We start from the raw sequence: 27,151 nt of genomic DNA on the forward strand, positions 1-27,151 counted from the left end.
AGAAATATAAAGTCCTTGTAGTCATTGGCACCTAGCAAGAATGAAATAAAGGTGCATGTTGTGGTTTATTTTCCTTCATGGGTAACAGCTGCCATCTGGACTTCTTTTTTTTTTTTTTTTTTTTGCGGTACGCGGGCCTCTCACTGCTGTGGCCTCTCCCGTTGCGGAGCACAGGCTCAGGACGCGCAGGCTCAGTGGCAATGGCTCACGGGCCTAGCTGCTCCGCAGCATGTGGGATCTTCCCAGACCGGGGCACGAACCCGTGTCCCCTGCATCAGCAGGCGGACTCTCAACCACTGCACCACCAGGGAAGCCCCATCTGGACTTCTAATTAACTTTTCCCAACCTTCCACCCTCACTCTTATCCCAGGTAGGCTTCGTCTTATCTATTGACTTCCTGTTTGGTTTATCCCATTTATCTTCTCCTTCTCTCACCAGAATATCCCTTCCTGAGTGTGCCCCTGCGCTGAAGGAGGGGATAAGATCTCCCACTAAAGTTGTACCTCATACCCACAAAGTTTAGTATTTCTCAATCTGGGCTTGGCTGTTTCCTGGGTGTGCTTGAATTCAGAATCCCAATGCAAACTTCAAAAGGCCATTTCCAAGATATGATGAGTCTATGCTTTTTCTTCTTGTCAACAATAAAATTAGACTGCAGTGTATTTTCATTTGTCACCCAAACAGAACAGCGTTCCTGGAGGGTCACTTGGAAGGGTGCCTGGGAATTCCACAGGCTCACCTGTGGTGTGAGGGGAGAGCAGAAGAATGCCCAATGCATAGTATGCTGTCAACAAATATCTACTGAATGAATGAATGGTAGATGTAAATCAGAGCCTTGAAGAATGAAAAAATTCTATTGCACAGGCTGGAAAAGCTGGTATGACGTAATTGCTGCTTATGGCACCTAATGACCGCCTGCTGCCCAAGCCATGGGGCTGTAGCACATTTGTCTTATGGCACGTCTGGTGTCTTTCATTTTTTTTTTTTTATAAATCTATTTATTTTTGGCTGCGTTGGGTCTCCGTTGCCGCGCGTGGACTTTCTCTAGTTGCGGTGAGCAGGGGCTACTCTTTGTTATGGTGCGCGGGCTTCTCATTGTGGTGGCTTCTCTTGTTGCAGAGCACGGGCTCTACGCGCACGGGCTTCAGTAGTTGTGGCTCGCGGGCTCAGTAGTTGTGGCTCGCGGGCTCTAGAGCACAGGCTCAGTAGTTGTGGTGCACGGGCTTAGTTGCTCCGCGGCATGTGGGATCTTACCGGATCAGGGCTCGAACCCGTGTCCCTTGCATAGGCAGGCGGATTCTTAACCACTGCGCCAGCAGGGAAGCCCTGGTGTCTTTCATTGATGCAATTATAGTGCCTCTTAATCACATAACTAGTTCCCTTAAATTATGATTTTAAATTATAACCAGAGGAAAACTGCTTGCAAATATACATAGATCTATGTAGTGACTCTTTATTATATTTTTGTATTAAAAAAATCAGACAAATATGTATGACTGGTTAAGTCCCCCCATACAGCCTGTCTTAGTTCTTGAGACCCCTGTCCCATATGTTATTTTCGTTATAGCCTGCTGACAATCTTGGATACTAGGCTGAGCAGATACTCCTTTCCTTTTTTTCAATTTATTTATCTATCTATCTATCTGTTTATTTATTTTCGTCTGTGTTGGGTCTCCGTTGCTGCATGTGGGCTTTCTCTAGTTGTGGCGAGCAAGGGCTAACCTTTGTTGCGGTGTGTGGTCTTCTCATTGCGGTGGATTTTCTTGTTGCAGAGCACGGGCTCTAGGTGCGCTGGCTTCAGCAGTTGTGACACGTGGGCTCAGGAGTTGTGGCTCATGGGCTGTAGAGCGCAGGCTCAGTAGTTGTGGCGCACTGGCTTAGTTGCTCTGCGGCACGTGGGGTCTTCCTGGACCACGGCTCAAACCCGGGTCCCCTGCATTGGCAGGTGGATTCTTAACCACTGCACCACCAGGGAAGTCCCTCCTTTCCTTTTACAGATCAAGCAACTTAAAACTTGAGAATTCAGTGGTCTTTCCAAAGCTACGTCCCTGTAAGTGTTCAACTCCAGATCTTTCAGCTATTTAATCTGCTCCCATTGCACTGCACAGTGTTGTGTCTGGCTTCTTAATATCTTGTGTTGTTGTCCACATTGTATAAGTCACTCTGGGAACGTCTCCAGATTGTGAAAGCCAGAAATTGTATTACCATCTTTGAATTCTGATAAGGACTTTTTAGTGTTTCAGCTGATTTAGTACTAGTTCCACAAGGTAAGTATAACCAACCTATATGAGGTACAGAATCCATGAAGTGCATTCCAGTACTGTATATCAGAATGTGAATTTTCTGGAATGATTGTGTGGTTGTGTTTTCCCAGATTTTCAGTCAGGAGTTGCTGTAATCTGAGTGTCTCAAATGTGTCTGACACAGAGCAGACACTTCGGGAAGCTAAAACCTGCCATTATGCTTTTTCAGTCCTCTTCTACCTTTTGGCTATATGATCCCACCATGCCTGCCACGTTGCTATTGTGCTCCATGGGACGTCCTGTTTCCATATCTTTCCTATGAGTGTGTTTATATTCGCAGTTACTATCCTAGACTCACCAACCTCCGATCTTCCGTATGGAAGGCTGATTTGTTTATACACACACCAAAGCCCCGATCAGAGCTACCCAAAGGGAAGATGCCATAATATACAACTTCTCCTCCCATTCTCATTAAGAGTCCTGAAAAATATCAGAGATTGTGTGTGATGCTCATGCCAAATACTCTCTTCCACTCTCCATGTAAATTTTTGCTAATATTTTTTTCATTCTCTTTCTGCTCATCATTTTTGTATTTTATAAACATCTGTAAGCTTTCAAATCATGATGCATGATGTAGGTTGATTAACCTGTAGAGCAATTTCCTTGTAGGTCAGATAGTTTATTTCTGTTCACACTCTTTGTGTAAGCCTAGAGCTGTAGTTTACCAGACAGGATTTCATGGGCAAGATACTTATTTTATTGCAAACTAAAGTGGGCTGGCCATGTGCTTCCCCCTTTGTGTCCAAGGGCCCTGGCACATGGTAGTAGTTTGACTCAATGTTTGTCTGCTCAATGACTTAGATGCACAAATTGAGACCTCTATGAATATATATGTGGCTTCGGAAACCAGAGAAGAACTTATTTTAATTGATAGGATTTATTTTTTTAATTCATTAAAAAAAATGAATTAAAAAATATATTTTGTTCATAAGCTTACAGGGTTGGATACATTTAAGTGGCTCTACTCAGGAGTTATGAAACATTAGTAAACCCTACAAAGTAGAAGGACTTTTGAATTAACTCGTTTAAAAATAACATTTGCTTCTAGATTATTGTCCCCATCACAGTTTTAGTATTTTGCTAAATGTTTAAGACCATATCTTGGCTTGGCAGCAAGTGATGTAGATTAAAAATAACTTGTAAAAATCACAAAGTTTTTTTGGTCTTATTCGTTGGTGAAATTTGTTAGCTAATAAAATCTTAAGAGATGATTGGGAATACAGTGGTATAAAAAGGGGGCATAGATATGGATTTTGTTAACCAGATGTTTAAAGTAGCAGATCTCAACCCTGGCTTTTACTTAGAATCACTTTGGAATCTTTAGAAAAGATTGATGCTTGTGGGGGGCGGACTTCCCTGGAGGTCCAGTGGTTAAGAATCTGCCTTCCAATGCAGGGGATGCGGGTTCGATCCCTGGTCAGGAAACTAAGATCCCACATGCCACAGGGCTACTGAGCCCACGCGCCACAACCTGAGGGCCCACGTGCCGCAACTGCAGAGCCCACGTGCTCTGGAGCCTGCATGCCACAACTAGAGAGAAGCCCGTGCACCACAACGAAAGATCCTGTGTGCTGCAACTAAGACCCAAAGCAGCCAAAAATAAATAAATAAATAAGTAAATCAATACATATTAAAAAAAAAAGACTGATGCTTGGGCCCTTCCCTATAATTTTAATTGTTCTGAGGAGGGTCTTGAACACAACTATGTGGGGGTGAATGGGAAGAGAGAGAGAAACATACAGACATCATTGGACCCCAGAAGTACCAACACCCCTCATTCTTTCCCAGCCACATTCAACTCTTTCCCCTTGGAGTTATTATGCTGACTTTTAGAGTAACCGTCACCTGGTTTTTCCTTATAGTTTTACTACCCATATATTCGTATATAATATGGCTTGTTTTCACTTTTTTAAAACTTCATATTAATTAAAACATATTCTGTGTATTCTTTTGTGACTTTTCCCCCTCAACATTGTATTTCTTGGTTTCTTCTATATTGGTCTGTAATTCGTTTTTATTGTTAGAATACTTGTGTACGATTATACTGCAACTTATTCTATTGTTGGTTAAGTGATTAATCAAGTGATTAAGATCACTTCTATTTTTGACCATTTTACATTTTTATGCATGCTTCCAGGTGCATACAAAGCATTGTCCTCACTGGGGCTTGTAGGTAGGAGTGGAATTGCTCAGCCATAAGACATTCGTTTCTTCAAATTTATTAGATTATACCACAATGTTTCCCAAAGTGGGTGTGTCAATTTACATTTCCTCTAGCAGTGCATGTGAGTTCCTGAGGCCCTGATAATTTATTTTTCAGTCTTCCATCCTGAATTTCGTGCTACCTTAAAGGCACAGGCAGACCTTGTGTAGGTGTGATAATGGTCCCAAGTTTGGACTGAACAGTACATAAAATCAGCTCCTTCAGTAACAACCAAACTGGCCCCCCCTGCTCTTGCGCCTCAGGTGCTCCGGAAGGGCTCTCGGTCTGTGCTGTATGTCACGGATCTTTGATCCCCAAAGAGTCAAGGCAAGGATGAGCATTCCTAGGACCTTGGGTCTTTGACGTGACAGCCTCATTTTCCAGGCAGAGAAACTGAGGTGTGGCAGAGTGAGAGGCGTGGGCTTTGAGCCTCCCTCCCTGTCACGGGGGCAGATGAGCCCCACTTTATGCCGTGATGGGTGTGTTGATTGAACGTCACAGCCTGCTGTTCCTTTTTGTGTCTGGGTGATCTTGCTGCCAGGATGGTACAGGTCACACCTTTTAATGGTTTCCATTAGAGCAATTATTAGTAATTCTGCTTTAGTTACATTAGTTCAAATAACTCCTGGTACCAAATAAACAGGAAGAGACAAATTTATTTGGTAAAAAAAAACCCCGTTCATTTTAATTAAACACCCCCATGTCTACCAAATTGTAGAACCCCTTTCCACAGCTTGTTTTCCTGACTCCTGTTAAGAATCTGAAACTCTATAGCAAGCAGAATTATTTATATATGTCATGATGTTTCCTATTTCAAGCTGTTTGCCTGATTCTAGGCTCTGAACTTCTATACTGAGTGATAAAACTCTTTCTTAACACATTTTGGGCAGCCTTTTGTTTCTTCAAACATCAGAAGATCTTCTCTTCTCTGGATTTGGAGGGACGGAGAAGGGGCAGCAGTGAGCACTCAGTCGCACATGTTTGCTGTCCTCTCCCATTGAACAGGATATGAAGATGGAGCCAGAAAGGAGAGAACAGGGAGCTGGGCTAGCAAACAGGCCTGGGAAGCTCTGCTGGTGCAGGAATCAGGTTGGGTACGGTGAACTACAGCCCAGGTTGGAGGGTATTTAGGGTCTTGCTCCAGGCACTATAGGGTTGACACCATACTGCCTTTATCAGTGGTATGATTTTTAAAAGGGAACCCGAAAGGTTTAGGAACCGGGCCGCACAGCAGGAGGTAAGCGGTGGGCGAGCGAGCAAAGCTTCATCTGCCGCTCCCCATTGCTTCCCATCACTCGCGTTACCCCTGAACCATCCTCCCCCTACCCCGTCTGTGGAAAAATTGTCTTCCACGAAACTGGTCCCTGGTGACAAAAAGGTTGGGGACCGCTGGTTTAGATGTTCCCTTTTGGTCGTATTTTTCTTGGAAAAAAATTGTATCTCGTATAACCATGGGCATTTCTCCCTAGGTTCAGACTGAGATCCGTGACTTAGAAATTCCATCCTCATGTGGCTGGTTACAACCTCATGCCTCGTGCTGCCTGGTACATTGGGCAGTGTACTCGTGTGTGTGTGTGTGTGTGTGTGTGTGTGTGTGTGTTGTTACATGATCCTAACAAGTCTCTTCACGATTATTATTTAAGGAGGAAAAAGAGTGTAAATGTTACCAAACATGTCTTGCTGGGAATCTGTTAAGAGTAAAAACCTTACTTTCTAATTAAGTGAGTTTAAAGATCAAAGACTTAAAGGATAAAATAATTAAAGATAAGTTCTTTAATAGCCTTTAGAAGATAGCAAGTATATTAAACAGATGTCTGGTGGGGTGCACTGCTTTGTCTGTTTTCAGATGTTTTGGCATTTCAGGTGTCATTTTACTGAGGGGGGTCTGTGCTGTGTCACACAGATGGATGATGGAGCAAATACACAGTGGCATTTACATATTTCAAATATTTACATATTTGAAATATAATGCTTTAAGCTCATTGATCTAGATATAGAAATAGTATAAACCAACTAAAAATGTAAGCTAAGCAGTTTTCTTTTGCATCCATGTGCTGCAGAGCACTTCCTTCTGATTGTTTCAGACTAGAGTTTTGTTGGATGCTGGCTCCACACACATCATCACCACAACCTGCTGGTAAGACAAAGCTGAGTTTATTGCCGGCGCAGGCTCAGCGGCCACGGCTCACGGGCCTAGTCGCTCCGCGGCATGTGGGATCCTCCCGGACCGGGGCACGAACCCGTGTCACCTGCATTGGCAGGCGGACTCTCAACCACTGCGCCACCAGGGAAGCCCTGAGCCTTAGCAGGATCTTGAAGGAGGAAGGCAAGGTTGGGATTTGTGGAGAACTCGAAGTTTGGTTCAATGAGGGTCTTTGGATGCAGGGGAGGAGTGATGGCAAGGGGGTGTCAGGGAAGGGATTTTGATTAGGTTTAGATAAGGATCATGATATAGTAGTTAAAGATTGGTTTTGCGGCTTAAACTGTCCATGCTTCCTGCTAAAGAGTTAATGGGCCTTGAAGGAAGTTCCTCTGACGAATAGTCAGTCTTTGCCTAGGCAAGAGTCTCCTGGACTGGTGAAGTTATGCTAATAAAGACGACGGAATAGCAAAATCATATTAGTGTAGACGGTAAGCTGGGTGGAGAAGTAGGTAGTTTTTGTCTTCAATGTCCAAGCTGTGTGGGAGTATGTACTTTGTGTTCACAGATTTTTCTCAGGAGGTATCAGAGGTAGAACTAAGAATGACAGATGCTCCAAGTAGCAGCTGTAGCCATGTATTAAAAGCTAACTGTCATGGGTGGTCATCAGGGAAAGAGCCATTGGTCATTTATTCATTCAACAAGCAAATATTTATAGAGCACATACACATGCCAGGCATTGTGCTAGGTTAAAAGACAGATAAGGTCCTACCCTGTTGGGCCTTCTACTCCAGTGTGATGCAGCATCCTGTGGATCTCTTTCGGATTACAAACAGTCAATAACATTACTTAACTGGAGGGTATGTATAACTCAGATTCTTACTGAGTACTTATTCTGACTTGAGTGTTAGGATTTTCATGTTCAGTTGTTAAGACTAGGTTTGTTTTAAGGTGTGTCTTAATGTCGATGGAGTTCATGGGCCTAGCTTTTTCAAATGTAAGCAAATGTATTCTTTTACATGTTTCCAATGTAATGTTTATCATGGGCCAGCTGTGTTCCAGGCACTGAGTCATTGTAGGAGAAATACAGGAGGACAAACTCTATACAAATTAGACAATTTAAACATACACAAATAATTGAGATTTTAGTAGTCAGTTGCCATTCAACTCAATAAATACAGAGTGACTTCAGTTTGCCATATACCATGCTAGGTGTTAGGAATAAAAAACTTCCAGGATGCCCTCAGCCTGCAAGAAGATACAGTCAGGAAACAACCATAAGACACAGCGGCAAACAGCAACAGCAAAAACCCAGACACAAACCAAGCAGGAACCCCCTTATCAAGGCGGATGTGAAGAGGCACAGGCCGAATTTTTGAAGCAGAGCACTGGTGTGTGTGGTTTTGGCAACACTGAAATAATCCCAAAGCTCTAATAAATGGGTAGAAGTACCTCCACAAAGTTTGAGAGAGACCATGGACTCAGAGTCCATTTCTGCCCCAGCTGCTGACCGGAGAGGAGCACCGCTGAGGACAAAAAGTGGAAATGGAGGCTCCTTGACATTCTTGGCCTCTAGTAGCCTGTCCTGCTAGGGTAACAGCATCTCCTTAGAGGACACCTTGGAAATTGACGATGTCTGTTTCCAAAGGATGGTGTGCTCCTAGCACTTGTTTTCCGTGGATGACCTCACTGAACATGAGTGAAAGGTGATGCGAACGTGCACTGAACCATAGTGCACTGAACAACATTGTACCAGTGATGAGCGAAGCTGGCTCCAGCACCTCCCTGACCTTGCACAAATCACTTGACCTCTCTGCATCTGTAAAATGAAGTTTCTGGATTAGATGCTTTTGATGGTTACTTCCAGCTCTGACATGTTTACTATTACTATTCTTACTTTGACAATCTCTTTGATAAAATATATAAGACAAACTTTTTAAATGAAGGAACTAATATTACATGTTTTTCTTTTCAGTTTCTCTACATAGAGAGTCTCTCCTGCACCTGGCTGTGAGATGGGGCCTTGCTAAGCTTTCCCAGTTCCTCCTGTGTCTCCCTGGAGGAATCCAGGCCTTGGCTTTACCCAACGAGGAGGGTGCCACGCCATTAGACTTAGCTTTACATGGTGGATGCTCCAAGCTGTTTGAAGACATCACAAAGTGAGTTTGGATACCTGATAGATTCTCTCTCAGTCTGTTTCTCTGAAGCCTTCCAAGCATTATGGAAAAATTAAAATAACCAAACCACGAGCTAACATTGGTTTATATTTTACCGCTAGTTCCCATGTATAAAGTACAGATATACATCTCATACATAAACAGATATACAGATATATTTGGTATTCACATTTCATGGGGGAGAGGGAGTCAGGAAAAATGTCTTAAAAGGCTCCATGATTGGGGGGCTGGCTGTAAGAAGAAGAAAAGTTGGGAAACAGTAGCCTAGCCCCTACTTATCTTTCAGGTTTTTGCTTAAATGTCACTTCATCAGAGAGGCCTTCTATGTTATGGTCTTTTACAATTACGATTAATTTACAGTATTAATTGTGATTAAAATTATGATTCATTTATAATATAAATCATAATTTATAATTTTATATATATAGTCATTTATTTCATATATGTCTCCATCCTGAATCATTTGAGGACTGAAACTATTTGTTTTACCCACTGTGTTCAGCATATACAGTCATTGAAAGAATATAAGTTTTTGTTGAATCAATGAATAACAAACAAACCCCAAGATACTATGTAGCCAATGGGCTGGTTATTAGGATCTAGAGATAATGGAAGTGAAATAATTTGTCAACTGTGAAGTTCTCTATGTTGAGGATGATGCCAACATTTTTAATGTTTGTTACTTAGAGTGGTTCAGATTGGTCATTATATCCTATACAGTGGTTTCCTTGACTTAACATGTGGTAAAAAATAAGTGGGAAACTACAATGAAAATGACAAATTACTACATAAACATTAAATATTATCAATGTTATTACATGGTGTGTCCTAATGGACTGGTATGTTTCATTTGTCCCATGGAACTCAATGTAATTAATTTACGGTCGTATGCTGCCTAAGTGCATGTTGAAGTCACAGCTTTCTGTTTATTTTTGTTCTTACTTGGTCAAGTGACCGCCAACTAAGGAAAGAGCCCATCCCAATGGAATTGCCTTTATATTTGCTCTACCGTGACCCCACTTTCTTTAGCTAAAAAGGGCAAGACAGGACCACTTCCTCTGACTCTGTCATTGTGGATAGTTCAGGGTTACACTGAGGACCCGGAGCCTCACTTCATCTTTGGTAGCTTTGTATCTTTCTGTTGTGTCCAAGACCAGAAGATGACATGTGTTTTTAAAGTTTACACATCCTCTGTGTCAAAAAAACCCCAAACAACCTAATCAAAAAATGGGCAGAAGATCTAAATAGACATTTCTCCAAAGAAGACACACAGATGTCCAAAAAGCTCAGCATCACTAATTATCAGAGAAATGCAAATCAAAACTATGATGAGGTATCATCTCTTACCGGTCAGAATGGCCAAAAAGTCCACAAACAATAAATGCTGGAGAGGGTGTGGAGAAAAGGGAACCGTCCTACACTGTTGGTGGGAATGTAAATTGGTGCAGCCACTAGGGAGAACAGTATGGAAGTTCCTTAAAAAACTAAAAATAGAGTTACTGCATAATCCAGCAATCCCACTCCTGGCATATATCCAGAGAAAACCATAATCCGAAAAGATACACACACCTGAATGTTCATAGCATCACTATTTACAATAGCCAAGACATAGAAGCAACCTAAATGTCCATCAGCAGAGGAATGGATAAAGAAGATGTGGTATATATATATACAATGGAATATTACTCAGCCATAAAAAAGAATGAAATAATACCATTTGCAGCCACATGGATGGACCTAGAGATGATCATACTAAGTGAAGTAAGTCAAGCAGAGAAAGACAAGCATCATGTGATATCACTCATATGTAGAATCTAATTTAAGAAATGATACAGATGAACATATTTACAAAGCAGAAACAGACTTACAGATATGGAAAAGAAACTTATGGTTACCAAAGGGGAAACATTGGAGGGAGGGATAAATCAGGAGCTTGGGATGAACATACACACACTACTGTATATAAGATAGATTACCAACAAGGACCTACTGTGTAGCACAGGGAACTCTATTCAGTATTCTTTGATAACCTTTAAGAGAAGAAAATCTAAAAAAGAATGAGTATATGTATATGTATAACTGAATCACTTTGCTGTACACCTGAATCTAACACAACATTGTAAATCAACTATACTCCAATAAAATGAAAATAAAAAATGTTTACACATCTAATAAATCCATTCATGGATGGGATTAGAAGTAGACTGTAAGCTAAATTTTGATTATGTGATGGAGCCTCCATTTTCTAAATTAATTACAAAAATCTTATTGCTCAGCCTGAATCATTCACTTCAGTGGCTTGTAGTTGGCATGGGGCGTTGTTTTCTAGAAGATTCTGAAGTCCTTGCAAGTAATTGTGTCAAGAGTTTGGGGAGATGCCGCAAATCTTAGAGTACAGGTGCTCTTAATGGATCTCTTTTGTCACTCCATGTGACAGAGGTAGCATTTCTGTGGTTGGAGCTATACTATAGTTTTGCTAATATACAAATGCTGATTAACAAAATGAGGTAATGGAAGAAGAGAAAAGAGACATAGAGCTAGTTCTGTGAACTGAAGAATCTGGGAGCGTCTGGGGGCTGTGACAACATGCTGAGGGAGGCTGTAACCTGGGAGCACTAGCGTCTCCCTCCCGAGGCCTCTTTACCATTGCTACTACATGACCTATAGGCCATCCAGAATATTATGACATTAACCATGAAGCCTACATAGAGCTAATAAACGTGCAGTTGTTCTTAACCACAACAGAATGGAAAATAAGCCAATATTCAGGAATTTAGTTTGGGAATATCGTTCCTTTGTTTATGAATGAATTCAAGAATGCAACACGATCAAATTTATGGAGGTTTTAATTTGCATGAGGAAATGATTTACAACAGTAGACCAGTGTGTTGTGAGTATCTTGCTTGTTTGTAACATCCAAACCTCACCATGCTCTCTGGAGATCATATCTGTTTTCCACTGTAATCGCCTAATAAACTGTTGGCTGCCAGCTAATTTGTGGTACTACACGTGGTGCCATTAAGGCCAGAGGCATCTTTTCAGGTTGAAGGGAGAATGAGGTAAAATACTATGTTTAAAAGTCAGTATTGTTGCATTAATTACGTAAATCTTTATAGTATATAATATATGTGGACAGCTTTTCATTTGACGTCTTCTCTAGGTGGAAAAACAAAGATGACTTTATTAGGATCTATTTACATGACCTTATGTACCTATCTTCAGTAGGTAGCCTTTACGGCTTGTTTTGCCAGTTGGGTTTGTAATATCAGGGACAGTGAAGGGTATTGGGACCGTGGGTTTTGATTTGTGATGTTTCAGCTTCCAGGGCAGACGTTCCCCAGCTTTCTCCCGCGTGCAGCTCAGCGAAGATGCCTCCCTGCGGTATATTCACTCATCAGAAACACTGACCCTGACGCTTAATCACACAGCCGAGCATTTGTTGGAGGCGGATATTAAACTCTTTAGGAAATACTTTTGGGATAGAGCCTTTCTCCTCAAGGTTTGTGCCCTTTATTGTGGTATGAGACATAATAACTCACGCTCTTTGAGAGTGCAGACAGCAAACTCGTTGTTTTGGGAACACTATTTTGGTGGGGGGTAGCACTTTCTTTTTTTGTAATGGGACTTTGAGGGACATGGAATTAGAAACTGTTACACCGGTAGAAGGAAGATTATTATATGATATTTTGGCGGCAGGTAGAAGATAGTAATTTGTGTAATATTGTTTCCTTTACTTTGCATGAACCAGTATCACTGATGTTTAATATTTTGACATTGGGTATTTTCTATTAACTTATTGACTGTATTATAATTCTTATCTAAAGCAGTTGCCTTTAGGGTTATTTTAAATGAATAATATCTTCTTCTGGGATTTCTTAAGGCTTAGATATAGTTAAGCCTTTGTTTCAGTGTACAGATTCTTCTTGAATGGGGACTGGTCACTTGAGACCAGTTCTTTTTCAAAGAGATTTTTCCCCCTCCCACCGTGGCCCAGACATCAGCTTTGACTGTTATCAGAGCATGCCCATCTCAGGGTTTAAAATGTTTCATCTTCATTATTTTTATTTTTTTGTTGAATCTGGAAGACTGTAAAGCATATTCATATATTTTAATTATTATCAAGTAGAATGTTCTTTTGAGTAAAAGGGCTTCAGTCAATTTAGTCGAGAGTGCTCAGGGGTATAATGGATTCACTCACCAGATCGTGTGACACCCCCCGGCAAACCCTCTGCCCCCACAGGCTCCTCAAGCACATCCATTAATAAGCACCAGTTTCATGACTATATAGGCTTTACACAGTAAGCAGTCAGTTTACTGTTATCAGAAAACTGATATTGGTACTTATCAGTTTTGGCTTTTGTAAAATGTTTGCTTTATATAACTAAATTGAAGGTTTAACCAGAAACATTATACATCCAAGATTATTGCTTACTCCATATAGGGTTTTATTAAATAGTTAAAATAAACATGCTCTTCAGAGTGTGAACTACCTCTGTTGGGTTTAGGGAGTTCAGTGGATAATTTTCTGGCATACAGTATCTCCTCATTTTGCTTAAGGGTACTTTCTGTTTAAAGAAACAGAAGTTCTCAGCCATCCCTGTGGCTTCTCACCCAGGCCCCCAGGGGTGGCTGTTTCACTGGGGCAGAGGCTGGGCCTGGCCCAGCAGCCTTACTCAGGGTGAGTGCCTCTCCCTGCAGTTTCAGAGGGGCAGAGCTCAGCAACACGTGTGTCCTTATAGGGGACACTCAGACTACAGCAAGACCACAGAGCTCCTGCAAAGGCGAGAGCATGCTCCATGTGAAGCAAAAATTCTGAACATTCGTTGCATTATAAAAACTTCCAGCTTCTTCGGTCGGATTCGTGATTTCTTGTAACTTGAGATAATTATTACTGATGACTTGGGGGAGATGTAGGATGAGTAAATCTAGATGCTTTAATAATTGATTGTAGTGGACTTTACAATAACAAAGACCAAATGAAGATTACTTTCCAGTTTATCAGAGATTTTAATTTTATGGAAAACACTTGATAAAAGAAGAATCCATTGCAGTGGGATGGCCTTGTGTTCCAAGTACCAGCACCCCTTTTTCGTTCTTCCTGTCCTAAGCTCTTGGCTGGGTAGTGCGTAGGGAGACTGAGAAGGGAATAGGGCTGAGGTTCTTTAAGACACTGTGATATTGTAACTTACAATAAGAAATATATCTGGTCTCCGTCCATGGTTCTTGGCTCACAGCCCCCAGACCCTTAGGATTTCCTAAGTGTGGAGCGGATAAAGGTGTTTTTTTGTTATGTTCATGAGTCAACTTTTGGAAAGCACCTAAGGATGGGGGCTAGTTATCTGTGGAGCCAATCGCCTGGTAAATTTCAGTCCCACCTCCAGGGAGGGGAAAGGGCCTGGAGATGGAGTTTAATCACCAGTGGACAGAGATTTAATCTGTCATGCCTACGTAATAACGCAAGCCTCCATAAAAACCCCAAAGGACTGGATTCGGAGAACTTTCTAGGTTGGTGAACTTGTGGAGGTACTGGGTGATGAGCCTGCTAGGAGGGGCATGGAAGCTCCGTGCCCTTTCCCCATACCTTGCCCCATGCATCTCTTCCATCTGGCTGTTCCCGAGTTATATCCGCTTATAATAAACCTGTAAGCTAGTAAGTGGTTGTCTTTCGCCTTGAGCCTGTGTGGTTAGCCCTCTTTTAACCCCAGGTACTCATGCTACCATCTCCTTAGTACCTCTCCAGACATATACCTGCTTCGGTCCATCTGTTAATTCCATGGCGGGCCCTAAAAGAGAGAGTACTGTGTCCTGAGAGTAAGGCTGGGAGCGGTTAATAGCCACAGAGGGTGGGTGACCGGGTACTGCTTGTTCCCTGCCTCTTTGTGATTTTGTCAGTTATGTATATTTTCATGTTCTCTTTGCTCTGGCCTCAGGATGTCCTGAAATAGTCATGAGCAAGGCACTTGATATGCTGAGCTTAATAACATGCCCGGCGGGGGTGGATTCAGGGCTCTGGGTCAGTTGTAGGGTTGCTTGCCTCAGTTTACCCATGTATTTGTTTTGGAACATGTGCTGACGCATTCTTGGGCAGTTTTTGACACATCAACACATAATTCTGTCTCTTCGCATTTTCACTGGCTGTGGGGAATCTATTTGAAAAGAAAATACAGAGGGCTCTAAAGGCATCTTCTCTCTACAGATCACAGCTCAATCTTGGCCAGGGACAGCCTGCACCAGCATGTACCAACATGTAGCTCATCCTGGGTCCTCCCTGTGATAGTGGTCCTACCCCCATCTCCAGGCCCCCAATCCCTGTGTCTTAGGGTGTGGATGGAGGTTGGTCTAGGTGGGCAGATGCGTCAAACAGAAGTCCTTACAGGTTTCAAGATTTTCTGTTCTCTGTCCCCCTTTTGGTTCATGCGTCATGTTCCTGAGAACCTTCTGGTGGTGTGATCTGGGGAAGCAGCGAGGACTAGTGGCAGGGACAGTTTTGGCCCTTGTCTCTGGTTCCTCCCGCTGTCTCTCATGTCATCCGGGGTGCTGCTTACATGTTCTCCCAGCAGCTTTACCACCCTATCTGCCCGTGCCTCTCCAGGCCATGCCTCTGGCCTGTCCCGGCTCTGAGATGCTCGATTGTGATTTTCATCTCTTGTTGCTTATCTGAAGCCTCAAATGGCTTTCAGTGTTTTTTTTTTTTTTTTCCTTCCTCTCTTAGGCTCTTGAAGAGCAAGAAGCCAGGTCAGAGGAAAAATCAGATATGCCCTCCAGCACTGCAGAAACCGAAGAAGGTACGCATGTTCCTTCCCGACTCCGGGAACCCAGAAAGAGCTCAGAACTAACTAGTCACCTGGGAGTTGATGTGTGTGGTGGAGAAGAGCAGGAGCTGAGGGAGGCAAGAGCAGGGTGCTGGGGTGCCACTGGGCCCCAGGGTCCTCCAGCAGCGCCGCACCAAGGTACTGTGTGTTTCCACTTTTCATTCGGTTAGCATTTACTGGGTTCCTCCCACATTCCTGATCTTTGGGGACCTCTCCTGACACGCAGAGAGTGTTCCCCTCATTTCCAAGTTCAGTCCGTTTGTTCCGTTCAGTCCTCCGTCACTCACCTGTTCTCCAGCTCGCTCCACCTGTGTGGAGCTCCTGCTCTGTGCTGGCCCAGGGGGTCTTAGAGGATGGAGGCCGTGAGGGTGTCTTTGTTGCCATGGGTTCTGGGGAGCACCACTGGCGTGTAGAGGTGACAGGAGGGGGCGCGCTGGGGGTTCTTCAGGGTACAGACGGCCCTACCCAACCCAGGTTGTCCTGCACAGCCCTGATGGAGCTTCAGAGACTGAATGTACAAATCTGCTCGAGGTGGGCGTCCACAGCAAGAGGTGTATGTTTAAAATACATTGTCACTACTCTGTTCCACATCGTAACGTGGAGTCGTGTTGATGGCGCACCTGGACGTTAACACCCAGCTTGTAGGCAGGAATATCGTCCTTCGTTGTTTTCTCTAACTTGGCAGTTTGTCTGGGCATGTGATCTCTACTTCTATTCAGGTTCTTTCCCCTTTAATGTATGCAAGTAGGTCTGATCTGTTAGCAAGTCCTAGTAATAAACACGGGTTTTGATTCGCTGGAGTATCTTAACCTCTGTTCTTGAATACTCCTGTACTGTTTATATGGAACAGATTGTCGTTTTGTTTTTTGTTTTCCAAAACCCAGTGGTTTTAGGAATCTGACCATACATCACTATGTCTTCCAGGGTAGTCAGGGCAAAGGTTTTAATACATATTATCTTATTATCAATTACGATCCTTTTGCTTCATATTTTAGAGTGCTTTTTATTTTTTGAAACTAAATGCGAGGTTAGGTTTATTTATGTCTGGGGGTAGGGTTATATCATCTACTTAATTTCAGATCAGTGGAGCAGACATTACAAAATATCTGTTAATGTAAAGCGACAATAGTCTGATAGGGCTGAGACGCAGCATGCTAGATGCTGGGGTTAGGGAGAAAAAATAGGACAAGACTCCTGTTCCCAAGCCACCAGTGTCGACAGCTGGAAGACCGGTTGTTCTAAGTGTGTGTGCCCCACGCACCTGCACTCAGTCCCGGGTTAAGCCAACCAGTTGAGCTTCCCACCCAAGCTGCACCGCTTGGGCCCCTGTGGAGTTGCCCTCACTGCTCTCCCCTGTGGGTGGTGTGCTGGCTGCGTGGAGGGAGCTGCAGCTTGCCGTACCTGCCCAAGGAGGTGGTGGTGAGCTTCACACTTTCTCCTGCAGACCCGTGGGAGAAAACTCAGGGCTCATGTCACGAGCGCTGTCATCTCCTGAGCATTGGGCTTGGCTTTTACTACTCTGACAGTAACTGATCAGGTTTCTTGCTTCTAGTTGGCTGGTAAACCTGGTGCTAAGTTTCTGGCCTGCCGGTTGCAAATTTGTAGGGTACTGCTGACCGCGTTTTGATATTACCCTTATTTCTTAAGCCTTCACTCTTGCTTTTCCTTTTTTTTTTTAAATCAACTCCTGATTTTTACTCTATCATCGTATACATTTTTCTTCCCTTGTAATCCACCTCCAAACTGACTTAGAACAAAGTGAGGTCTAAACAAGTGCTGAAATTCTAAGTTCTTGCCCTCAAGGGACTGACAGTTTGGGACTAGTGCAGAAAAACAAGCTGTCCCAGCACAGTATAAGTGCTATAGGAGTCATAGGCAAGTAATACTCTGAGAACTCTGTGGCTTGTGATGGTGGTCAGGGAAAGCTTCTTGGTGGAGGTGACCCTGGAGCTGTGATCTAAGGGAGGGAAGGGAATTCTAGACAATGGGACTATATGCAATACAGAGCCCTGAACCAGATGATGCGTTGGGGGAGATGCAAGTTGCTTTGTGGTCCTGGAGTATAGGGGTGTGTATATGATGCCAGGAACATAGGCCTGAAAGAGAGGCAGATCAGCAGGGCTTGTACACAAGGCAAGGAACTGGAACTCCACCTTGACAGCTCTGGGAACTGTTTTAAGCAAATTAGATCAGGTTGTTATTTAGAAAGGTCACTCTGTGAGAGTGTGAAGAATAGGTTGGAGGGGCCAGGGGCTGCTGAGAGAAATACAGAAGACAGTCTGCACCATAGCAGTATAATGAGATTGGAGACAGAGAGACCGATGGATACTGTCCTGAAGGCGTAGGATGTCAGGTGGGTGTCAGTGGCAAGGGAGAAGGGTGATTCTTCCATTCCTGGTGGGACAGGCCTTACAGGAAGCAGGATCATGACAAAATACCTACTCAGTTTTAGACAGGTTGAGTTTGATGGGCCCAGGGGGGCAGGCAAGTTAATACACCTGGCTGCCAGCTGGACTGAAGTCACTCAACCAATAAGCAAAAGAATTTGGACAGAAACTCAAGTTCTCTAACGCCAAGTAATTAACGTGTATATTTTACAGACCTTGTAGACCTTGCTTTTATCTGTATACGTTTGGAGGACATGTTAGAAACTGTGTGCACATTCCAGCAGAGGGCAGTATTCACCTAAAGTGAAAACATTCAATTAGCTTTTGTTCATTCATAAGCCTGCAGGTGACTCAACTGGAAAAACAAAACATTTTGAGTGTAAGAGCTTGGTTGGTTGTTTTTTTTCCCCTTTAACCCCCAAAGCAAACTTTCCCTTTGAGATCTCACAGAAGATTCTTAATAGATAATGTTCTGCCTCCTGGGGCAGTGGGTAGAAAGGGAACTTTTAAGTGTGTATCTGTAGCTGCCATTGATTAAAAGATTACAATACCTTTAGCTTGGAAATTTACCTTGTCTCTGGTGGTGTGATAAATGGTTTTATTATTGTCTCTGAACCAATTATGTTTCCATAATTTCATGATTGTAATTGTCCTCCCAGAATGATGGGATGTTATTCCAAATGAATTATATGGCCAAAAGGTCACCTCATTTTCACTGTGTTCAGATGAATAAGCTAACTATGAGTATGTATTGATCCACCAACTGACTCCGTTTTGTCCCTTGCCGCCTTTGTCGTTATTTGATCTCCTACTCTAGGAGTTCCTAAAGAGCATTGTACCGAACACCAACGTTGGAAGATGCTCTGAGAAATAAGTATTCTTTGTCCAAATAAGTAGAAAATGCTATATATGAAACCCCCCTTTTGGAAACTGAGAATACGTTTAATGTTTTGTAGGTTCTAGTTAAGGCTTGAAGTCAAGAAACCTGTGTTTCTTGTTTAACCTCACAGTTCTCTAACTTGATCATGGGAGAATCCCTTTTTCTTAGCTCTCAGCGTCTCATGAAAGTGGTCTGTGGAAGGTGCTTTGGAAATGTTGCTGTTCCTCATCTCCCCTGATCCTGCCCTTTCTTTTAAGCTTACGCCCTCCTTTTTCACGATCATGTGGGTTCTCTCCATCTATTAGTACGTAATGCTCACACTGGGAGGGAGCTAGGGAGACACTTTTAAAACTACTCATGGTCATCTTGAGTACTGAGATCACCCATGCCTCGCCACGCAGCCCACTGTGCTTTTTCTTTTTTTTTCTTTTTTTGGTACGCGGGCCTCTCACTGTTGTGGCCTTGCCCGTTGCGGAGCACAGGCTCCGGACGCGCAGGCTCAGCGGCCATGGCTCACGGGCCCAGCCGCTCCGCGGCATGTGGGATCCCCCCGGACCAGGGCCCCCCACTGTACTTTTTGATGTTTTTCAGGAGGCTGCTGCCTGCCTAGAGTCTATGGGGCCATAAGACAAGCAACCATTGCAATACTGTTGATCACTCACTGTATGAATCCATTTTCTTTCATTATTTTGGAGTTTTAAAAAAACCCTGTGTAATTTGCTGTCTCGACTTTTATGTGACTAGTCCTTTACTGTGTTCACTTCTCCTCATTACTTACCTTCCACGTTCTTATTTAGCGAGGACATAAGGAGTAGGGATTGGAACACGAGTGCCGGTCACAAAGGGAGAGGGCAAAGTCATCTCCTTCAGGGCTGAGGTAGCAGCTCCCAGTGGGCTCAGCAGGGCTTCCTCCTCCCCGTCCTGTGCGAGAGGCCATGGGTCCAAACGCAAGGCCCGCTCTAGGCAGGCGGACGTGAGCCCTCCGGGCCCATTGACTTACCCATTCAGTAAGTCTTTTCTGATGAAGCAGTGACCAAAAAGGCAAAGAGAAAAAAGCCCTCATCTCGTGGAGTTCACGTCCATTGAATTTCACTCACGCCTTTGTGGAGCGACGAACACCGCTCGAGGCGCTGGGGACGCAGCTGGGAACCGAGCCAAGTTTGCACACTCAGGGAGCACACGTCCCAGTGGCCGTGGAGAGAGGGACATTTCTGGGAGTCAGGAATCAATTCTCCCCATTTTGTGCACAAGGAGGTGGTAGCAGAGAGAGGTCACATAACTTGTGTGAGGTGACACAGCTTGCCCAGGCAGTCCGAACTCAGGTGGGTAAATTGTTGCCCACCACACTGTAGATACCCACCACCCTTCTCTAACAGACTGTTTTCCTATTTAGTCTTCGGACTGCTGCTCTAGAGTTCTCTTCAGCTTTTGTGTGATGGAAAAGTGCAAAATTGGAATCGTTGCCTTGAAACGAGCTCTCCTCCATGTGACCGACCTGTCTCATAAAGTCCTTACGATGGGAGACTGTGACCCACATGCAGGGACAGGTCTTGATGACACATCGGCAACAAGCAGACTCTGCTGAAAACCTCAGCTCTGCCACGAACTGGCTTCTGAACAGGATGCAAGTTACTCAGCTGTGTTTCCTTTTGTGGAAAATGGTGGAGTGGGAGTGTCGTTTCATACTTCCTTCAAAATAAGGTTTAAATGAGAAAATACAGGTGGGGCACCTTGATCAGTATCTGACTGTGGACGCTTAGCCAACGCTATCTTGTGATGAGTGCAAGTTATAGCACGTGGCTAGAGCGGACTTAGTGGTGATCATGTGTGTGCTGGGATATCAGGACACAGCTCTTCACCTCGCGGTGACCAGGTGAGCAGATTTTCTGCTTGAACATTCCTTAGACGGGGGTACAGCTCTTCTCTGTGTGCTCTACGTGAGTGAAATGGGAAGAGGGAGTTGTGTGGTGGATTCTCCGTTTTTTAAAAATTTTTATTGGTATCTAGTTGATTTACAATGTTGTGTTAGTTTCAGGTGTACAGCAAAGTGAATCAGTTTTATATATCTATATATCTCCACTCTTTTTTAGATTCTTTTCCCATATATGCCATTACAGAGTATTGAGTAGAGTTCCCTGTGCCATTCAGTAGGTTCTTATTTAGTTATCCGTTTTATATATAGTAGAGTGTATATGTCCATCCCAATCTCCCAGTTTATCCCTCTCCCCTTTCCCTCTGGTAGCCGTAAGTTTGTTTTCTACATCTGTAACTCTATCTCTCTTTTGTAGCTAAGTTCATTTGTACCCTTTTTTTAGATTCCACATGAGTGATATCATATGATGGATTCTCCTTATTTGAATATCTCCTGTGAGATATTATTGGGAAAACCAAGAAGTCTTTTATCCATGCAAAATTTCCTTTCCAAGATTTTTCATTTTGAATACTGTGGCCCAATGTCTTTTTAGAACTGTTGAATATGATTCCAATGTCTTATCAAGATGCAGGTCCTTTAACCAGGGTGGCTGGTACCTGAGGTGTTGGGGATTTAGGACAGCAATTAAGGAGGCTGTTCTGCAGGGGTGATTACTCAGCTGGATACACAGCTCTTATCTTAGCCTCACTGTGGAATATCCATCCAAGGGCTTGGTCAGTGTTGCTGCCTAGAAGCTAGGTACCTGGACATTTGCAAGACAGTTACACTCCATACCCGTAGAATGTACTTCCTAGCCCCAGGAAGTCACCTGTGCTTCTTTCATTTGACAGAGAGGCTCAGTCTTCTCTCTGTTTCTTTTAGAGACTGACTTTGCCAGTCCATGTTCTCCTCCTGCCTACAGAAGAGAATGAGTTTCATCCTTAAAAGGCCAAAATAAGATCTCAAGCTGATATGATGCTCATTTTGTATATTGTTATAATAATATTAGTATTTTCCTATAAAGAAAAATTCTCCACCTTGCCTCCCCCAGTTCATCACAGAATTAAAGAATCCTAGTTTGAGCTGGAAAGAATCTCAGATTCCTCAGAATTCACCTAGATACAACGGATTCTGCTCCCATCTGCTATGGATACTTTGTTCCAGCTGGGTCCGATTAGCAGGTTAGGAGGAAGGACAAGCATTTACCAAGCATATCAACTGAGGAGTCTAATACTTGAAATAAGCTTATAAGTTGAAGGTATATTTAAGGATTTTTTCCCCCTGAATTGAAATAGACTCTAAGTGTGAAATCTTAGGGACATAAAAGTATTCCAAAGAGAAAATTGAATCTTGTTTATATTGTTGAAAGATGACTTTGCCTCATTTTATTCAAGCAGTTGAGTAAATTAGGAAAATTCTGTCCTGACCTCAGTTTGAAGTATACTGACTTAGAGCTTCTGCTTAGTTGCTAGTTGCCACCAAATTTTGGGGCTGAGGGTGATATCTTTTATTTTACTCCATGACTTAATTTTTGACTGTTTGAGATCTTATGGGGGTGGGGGGTGGGGAGGGTGGGAGAGAGTGCACACTCTAGATGTAAAAAATCTATATTATAAAAGCATATTAAACATAGAGTTACCATATGACCTAGTGATGACACTCCTAGATATATACTCAAGAGAAATAAAAACATAGATCTCCTTAAACTTACACACAAATGCTCAAAGCAGCATTATTCATAACTGCCCCAAATGGAAACAATCCAAAAAGTCCATCAGCTGAGGAATGGATATACAAAATGTGATCTATCCATACAATGGAGTAGTATTTGGCAGTAAAAAGGAATGAGATACGGACACATTATAACACAAATGGACCTTGACAACATGCCTTGTGAAAGAAGCCAGTTACAAAAGACCACATATTGTATAATTCCATTTATGTGAAGTATCCAAAATGGGATCCATTAAGACAGAAAGTAGATTAGTGGTTGCTTAGGGCTGGGGTGGGAGCGGTGGTGGTCGGGGAGAAATGGGTAGCGAGTACTAATGGGTATGGGCTTTCTTGTTGGGGTGATGAAAATGTTCTAAAACTGGTTGTGGTGATGATTGCACAGCTCTGAGTATATTAAAAATCATTGAATTGTACACTTTAAATAGATGAATAGTATGGTATTGAATTATACCTCAAAGCTGTTATATATATGTATACATACATACATATATATACATGTATATACATGCATATATGTATATACATACATATATATACAAATACAAATATACAAATACAAATATATATGTGTATATGTGTGAAGGGAATATACTAAACCATTAATGGTGGATTCATGGATTTTTTTCCTCAGTCCCTTTCAAGTTTTCTTAATTACCTTCGTGACTCAAAAAAGTGTCACGAATAATTTGAATTTAAAAAAAAACACTACGTATTTCAAAAAAGGTGTCTTAATTTTTTTCTGAAAGAATTCAGAGTAGAAATGTAAAAATTATATTGTAAAAGAGCACGTTTTGAGTTGCTTGAGGTCTTCTCTCACCTTGGCATCCTCTCCCTGACTGCAGATCCTGGAGGCCCGGATCACTGGGGGCCCGGTTGAGCTTGTTAAATTATATGGAACGTTGGGACTCATGGACTAACAGGGCTCATGTTGATATTTCTATTGATACGTGCCTCATTGTTTCTCCCCGTCCATACTTATACTGGGAATGCCAACAGCTATCAGTTGGCATTAGTAAAGGTGGGATTAGTACTCCCACCTTTAGAAAAAAAAAAAAAGGAAGTAATTGAGATACTGAAACAAAAGATCAGAGTGTTATAATAGCCTGTGAATTGAGAGCGGTAGATGGTTTTTCAAATTTTTTCCCTTTGCCATTTTAATTCTCTAGCAGTTGTGAATCAGACACGCACACTAGGGTAAAATATTAAGGTGACTCGTGAAGTGAAGTTCTTAGTGAAACTCCAATGCGTAACTAGAGAGGAAAGGGTGACTTTTGGGCTCGCAGAGCTGGAGGGGTGGGAGGAAGCCAGGGGAAAAACATTCATCTGTCTCATCCAGCCGGCAGTTCAGAAGCTGTGATGAAATAGCTCCGGTATTGGAGTATTTGAATTAGTAATTTAATAAAGTAAACAACTTTCCCTTTCTTGTCCCTAATGATCTATTGCATCTCATCAGTTGTTTTGGGCCATCAGATCTACATGGAGGAGAGAAACATTTATTCAGCGTCTGTAATATGCTAGGCACCCTGCTTGGCCCTGGAGATACAGGTGTTGGGCTTAAATTGATTTGGACCCAGCCTTCCCAGAGCTAATAGTCTATTGGGAGAAGAGGATTCATTCAAAGACTGTGAACTACCCCTGTGAGTCCCTTTGGGCATTTATGGGGCAGACAGAGGAAGCTGAGAGCGTGACCCGTGTTTTCCTTTGTGCTTTTGATGCTGCCCTGCATGTCTAACCCAGTTGGGGACTTGATCGTGGAGAGCTGAACCTGAGGGTCGGGGTGAAGCAGCAGTAGTTGTCTGGCTGGCTCTGATCGAGATCCTTTTTGCCTCCTTCCTGGGGGAGGAGTCAGATGACACAGCAAATTGTAGCTGCAGGAGAATACTGAGCACCCTGTATTTTCCATGTAAGCTTTCTCTTTGCTTAAGTCCAGCCTCCATGGTCCCATTTCTCAAAAGGAGACGGTATGACTTGTGCCCAGAGTTGAGCTCTATTAGGCTAATCTGTTTCCTAACAAGACACTGGTATTGATCTTATGCTGTTTGCTAGTGCAGTGTCCCTGGTGAACATGAATATTAGAGATTATTTCTTGATCCATTATAGTATGGCAATAAAAAACATGTTTATGATGTTTGGCAAATCTGATTTAGGAGGTGGAGATCCTTACTTCTGGGTAGGCCTTGAAAGGGAGATTAATAGGCCTTTAAAACAGAATAGCTTGGGGTTACTGATATCATTATCTGCTGAAGGTTGCTATAGCAATGAGTGGTTTGATTGCACTGTGCAGTTGGTGGGGCAGTGGGTGAGTGTAAAAGGATCCTCGTCATTTAGCAGAAACTCTCCTGGAGCAATTTAATTAAACTCTGGTGGAAGGAGTGCCAAATTCTTTAAAAGCTCTAAGATATACTTCTGTATCATCCTAGATTAATTAAAGATACATGATTATCCTGTCACAAATTTTTTTTAAGTTTATTTTTAAAATTTTTTTGGCTGCATTGGGTCTTCGTTGCTGTGCGCAGGCTTTCTCCAGTTGCGGTGAGCGGGGGCTACTCTTCGTTGCAGTGCACAGGCTTCTCACTCTGATGGCTTCTCTTGTTGCGGAGCACGGGCTCTAGGCGCACGGGCTTCAGTAGTTGTGGCTCATGGGCTCAGTAGTTGTGGCTCGTGGACTCTAGAGCTCAGGCTCAATAGTTGTGGCGCACGGGCTTAGTTGCTCCGCGGCATGTGGGATCTTCCCGGACCAGGGCTCGAACCTGTGTCCCCTACATTGGCAGGCAGATTCTTAACCACTGCGCTGCCAGGGAAGTCCCACAGATATTTTTAATGATTTTGAGATAATTTTATAACCTTGAAAGTTGTTTTAGAAATGATTATACGTTTTATAAAGACGTCTATTTTAACATAGTTTGTAGTATTTGTTTGAATATTGAACAAAATTGCATTAGACTGTAAGGAAAATGTAGGCTGGCAGTGTATGAAGACTAGCCTTTTGAGAGGGGTAGGGAGCTGGAATCTGAACATACCACTGGAGTGGACTCTGATCATATTACTGGGTGAACACATCCTTTGTTGTTACAGGTGGATTACCTGACGATAGAGCCTTCATCAGCAGCCTTGAATAAAATGTGTATTATTCTTCTGCATCAGTGTTGTAGGTACAGAATTCTTTAGAAATGCAGAATTGTTATCATTTAAAAGCATATGGTCTGAAATGTCTCTAAAGGCATATCCAGTGATGGGCAGTAAAAATGTGTGTGACTCTCTTGCTGTCTATGCAGATGTGTCTGTTGAAACTTTAGTTCTAGTTACCCTCCTTCACCCAATTTTTAGGATTTGGGTATATGTATTTTAAAACAGAAGACCTGCTGTGCTCCCATATGGTAAACACTATAGTAGGTGCTTCACATCAGTTTTCTGCATCTGTGCAGTAGAACGAAAACTTTCTCTTAATATAGTGTTTTGGACTTCGGTGCTTAAACAGCAGGCTTTTGAAGGGTGAAGGTGTCTCATTTTGACATTCCCATCGCGGGCCCTCTTGTTCTGCAGATGGTACTCTGCTGCCACCTGGAGGCCTTATGTGGGGTGTGCATGTAAAGGTAGGTGGGGTTGCTGAGGAGCCCAGGCTGCCCAGGCTGGGTGTCAGCTACAGCCTTGTCCTTACTCCCTGTAGAGGTCAGTTGACATGACCACATGAAATTGAGGCTATCACCCTTTCATTTTTCATCATAGAAGCTAATGTGCATTATGAATTCAAGAGCAATATACTGTTGTGGAGGGCAGATATCTTACTAACTTGCGTGATATAAAGCAAATTCAAAGTTATTGTTATGCAGATTAAAAAAAAAAACATCATGACTTTGTGTCTGTTGACTTCTCTGCTCCATCCTTACCTTGTTAAGATTCATCATGGAAAGCCACCTAAACGAAAACCTTATACTTTTTCTAAGCAGAAACATGGATGGAAACTGGCATTGTTGCCAGGCAGTAAGAAGGGCTTGAATAAATCCACTTGGAGGTTTGAGGCCTCACGTGACTGAAATTAACAGGAGTGGCAAAGTGTAGGAGGGAATGCCTAGTTAATGGACCTGGTGAGGAAACTAAGGGGCTCCCCAGAACTGGCATCCAGCAGGGCCTGGGGGGCAGGGAAGCTGAGGGGTCGAGAAGAGGGCCTGGGCCCACAGTGTTGTATATTAATACAAATTCAGGGTGAAGATTTCCATCCAGCTGCCCTTGTTAGGAGCGCCCAACACTTCTGTTTTCCTTAGGCCCAAACCTACTTTTGGTGGTTATTTCAATAACGGTGGCTCTTGTTTACGGGCAACTGAGTATTTGGGAAGAAAACCAATCAATCAAGACACAGAGAAAAGCACACCTTAAGTGGGCCTTCTGTTCATCCCAGAACATCATGACCACTGATGCTTCCAGGAAAGCCTCTATTCAGAGCGAAGGCCCCCGGTGTGCATGGGGCTGGCACTGTCTGAGGTCCCAGCCCAAGGGCTGTGCTGATGTTCTTGACATTAAACAATGGGCAAGGGAAAACCAAAGCTCATCTAGAATGAATTAGGCTCTTTTGAAACATGAAATCGGTGGCACTTGAGGAAGGAGA

General features: G+C 43.0%; 1 protein-coding gene across 1 annotated transcript in view; it reads left to right on the forward strand.

Annotated features, from left to right (window-relative positions):
- The window catches only part of ARHGEF28 (Rho guanine nucleotide exchange factor 28), a 309,995-nt gene that overhangs the window by 134,742 nt on the left and 148,102 nt on the right, over nucleotides 1-27,151 (forward strand). Inside the window, exons 5-7 of the mRNA XM_029216894.1 lie at nucleotides 8,622-8,805; nucleotides 12,142-12,322; nucleotides 15,536-15,608. Coding sequence (XP_029072727.1) covers nucleotides 8,622-8,805; nucleotides 12,142-12,322; nucleotides 15,536-15,608 — 438 coding nt within the window. The remainder of the gene's footprint in view (nucleotides 1-8,621; nucleotides 8,806-12,141; nucleotides 12,323-15,535; nucleotides 15,609-27,151) is intronic.

Source organism: Monodon monoceros, unplaced genomic scaffold (assembly GCF_005190385.1).
Source record: "Monodon monoceros isolate NGI ecotype Baffin Bay Population unplaced genomic scaffold, NGI_Narwhal_1 Super_Scaffold_12, whole genome shotgun sequence".
NCBI lineage: Eukaryota > Metazoa > Chordata > Mammalia > Artiodactyla > Monodontidae > Monodon > Monodon monoceros.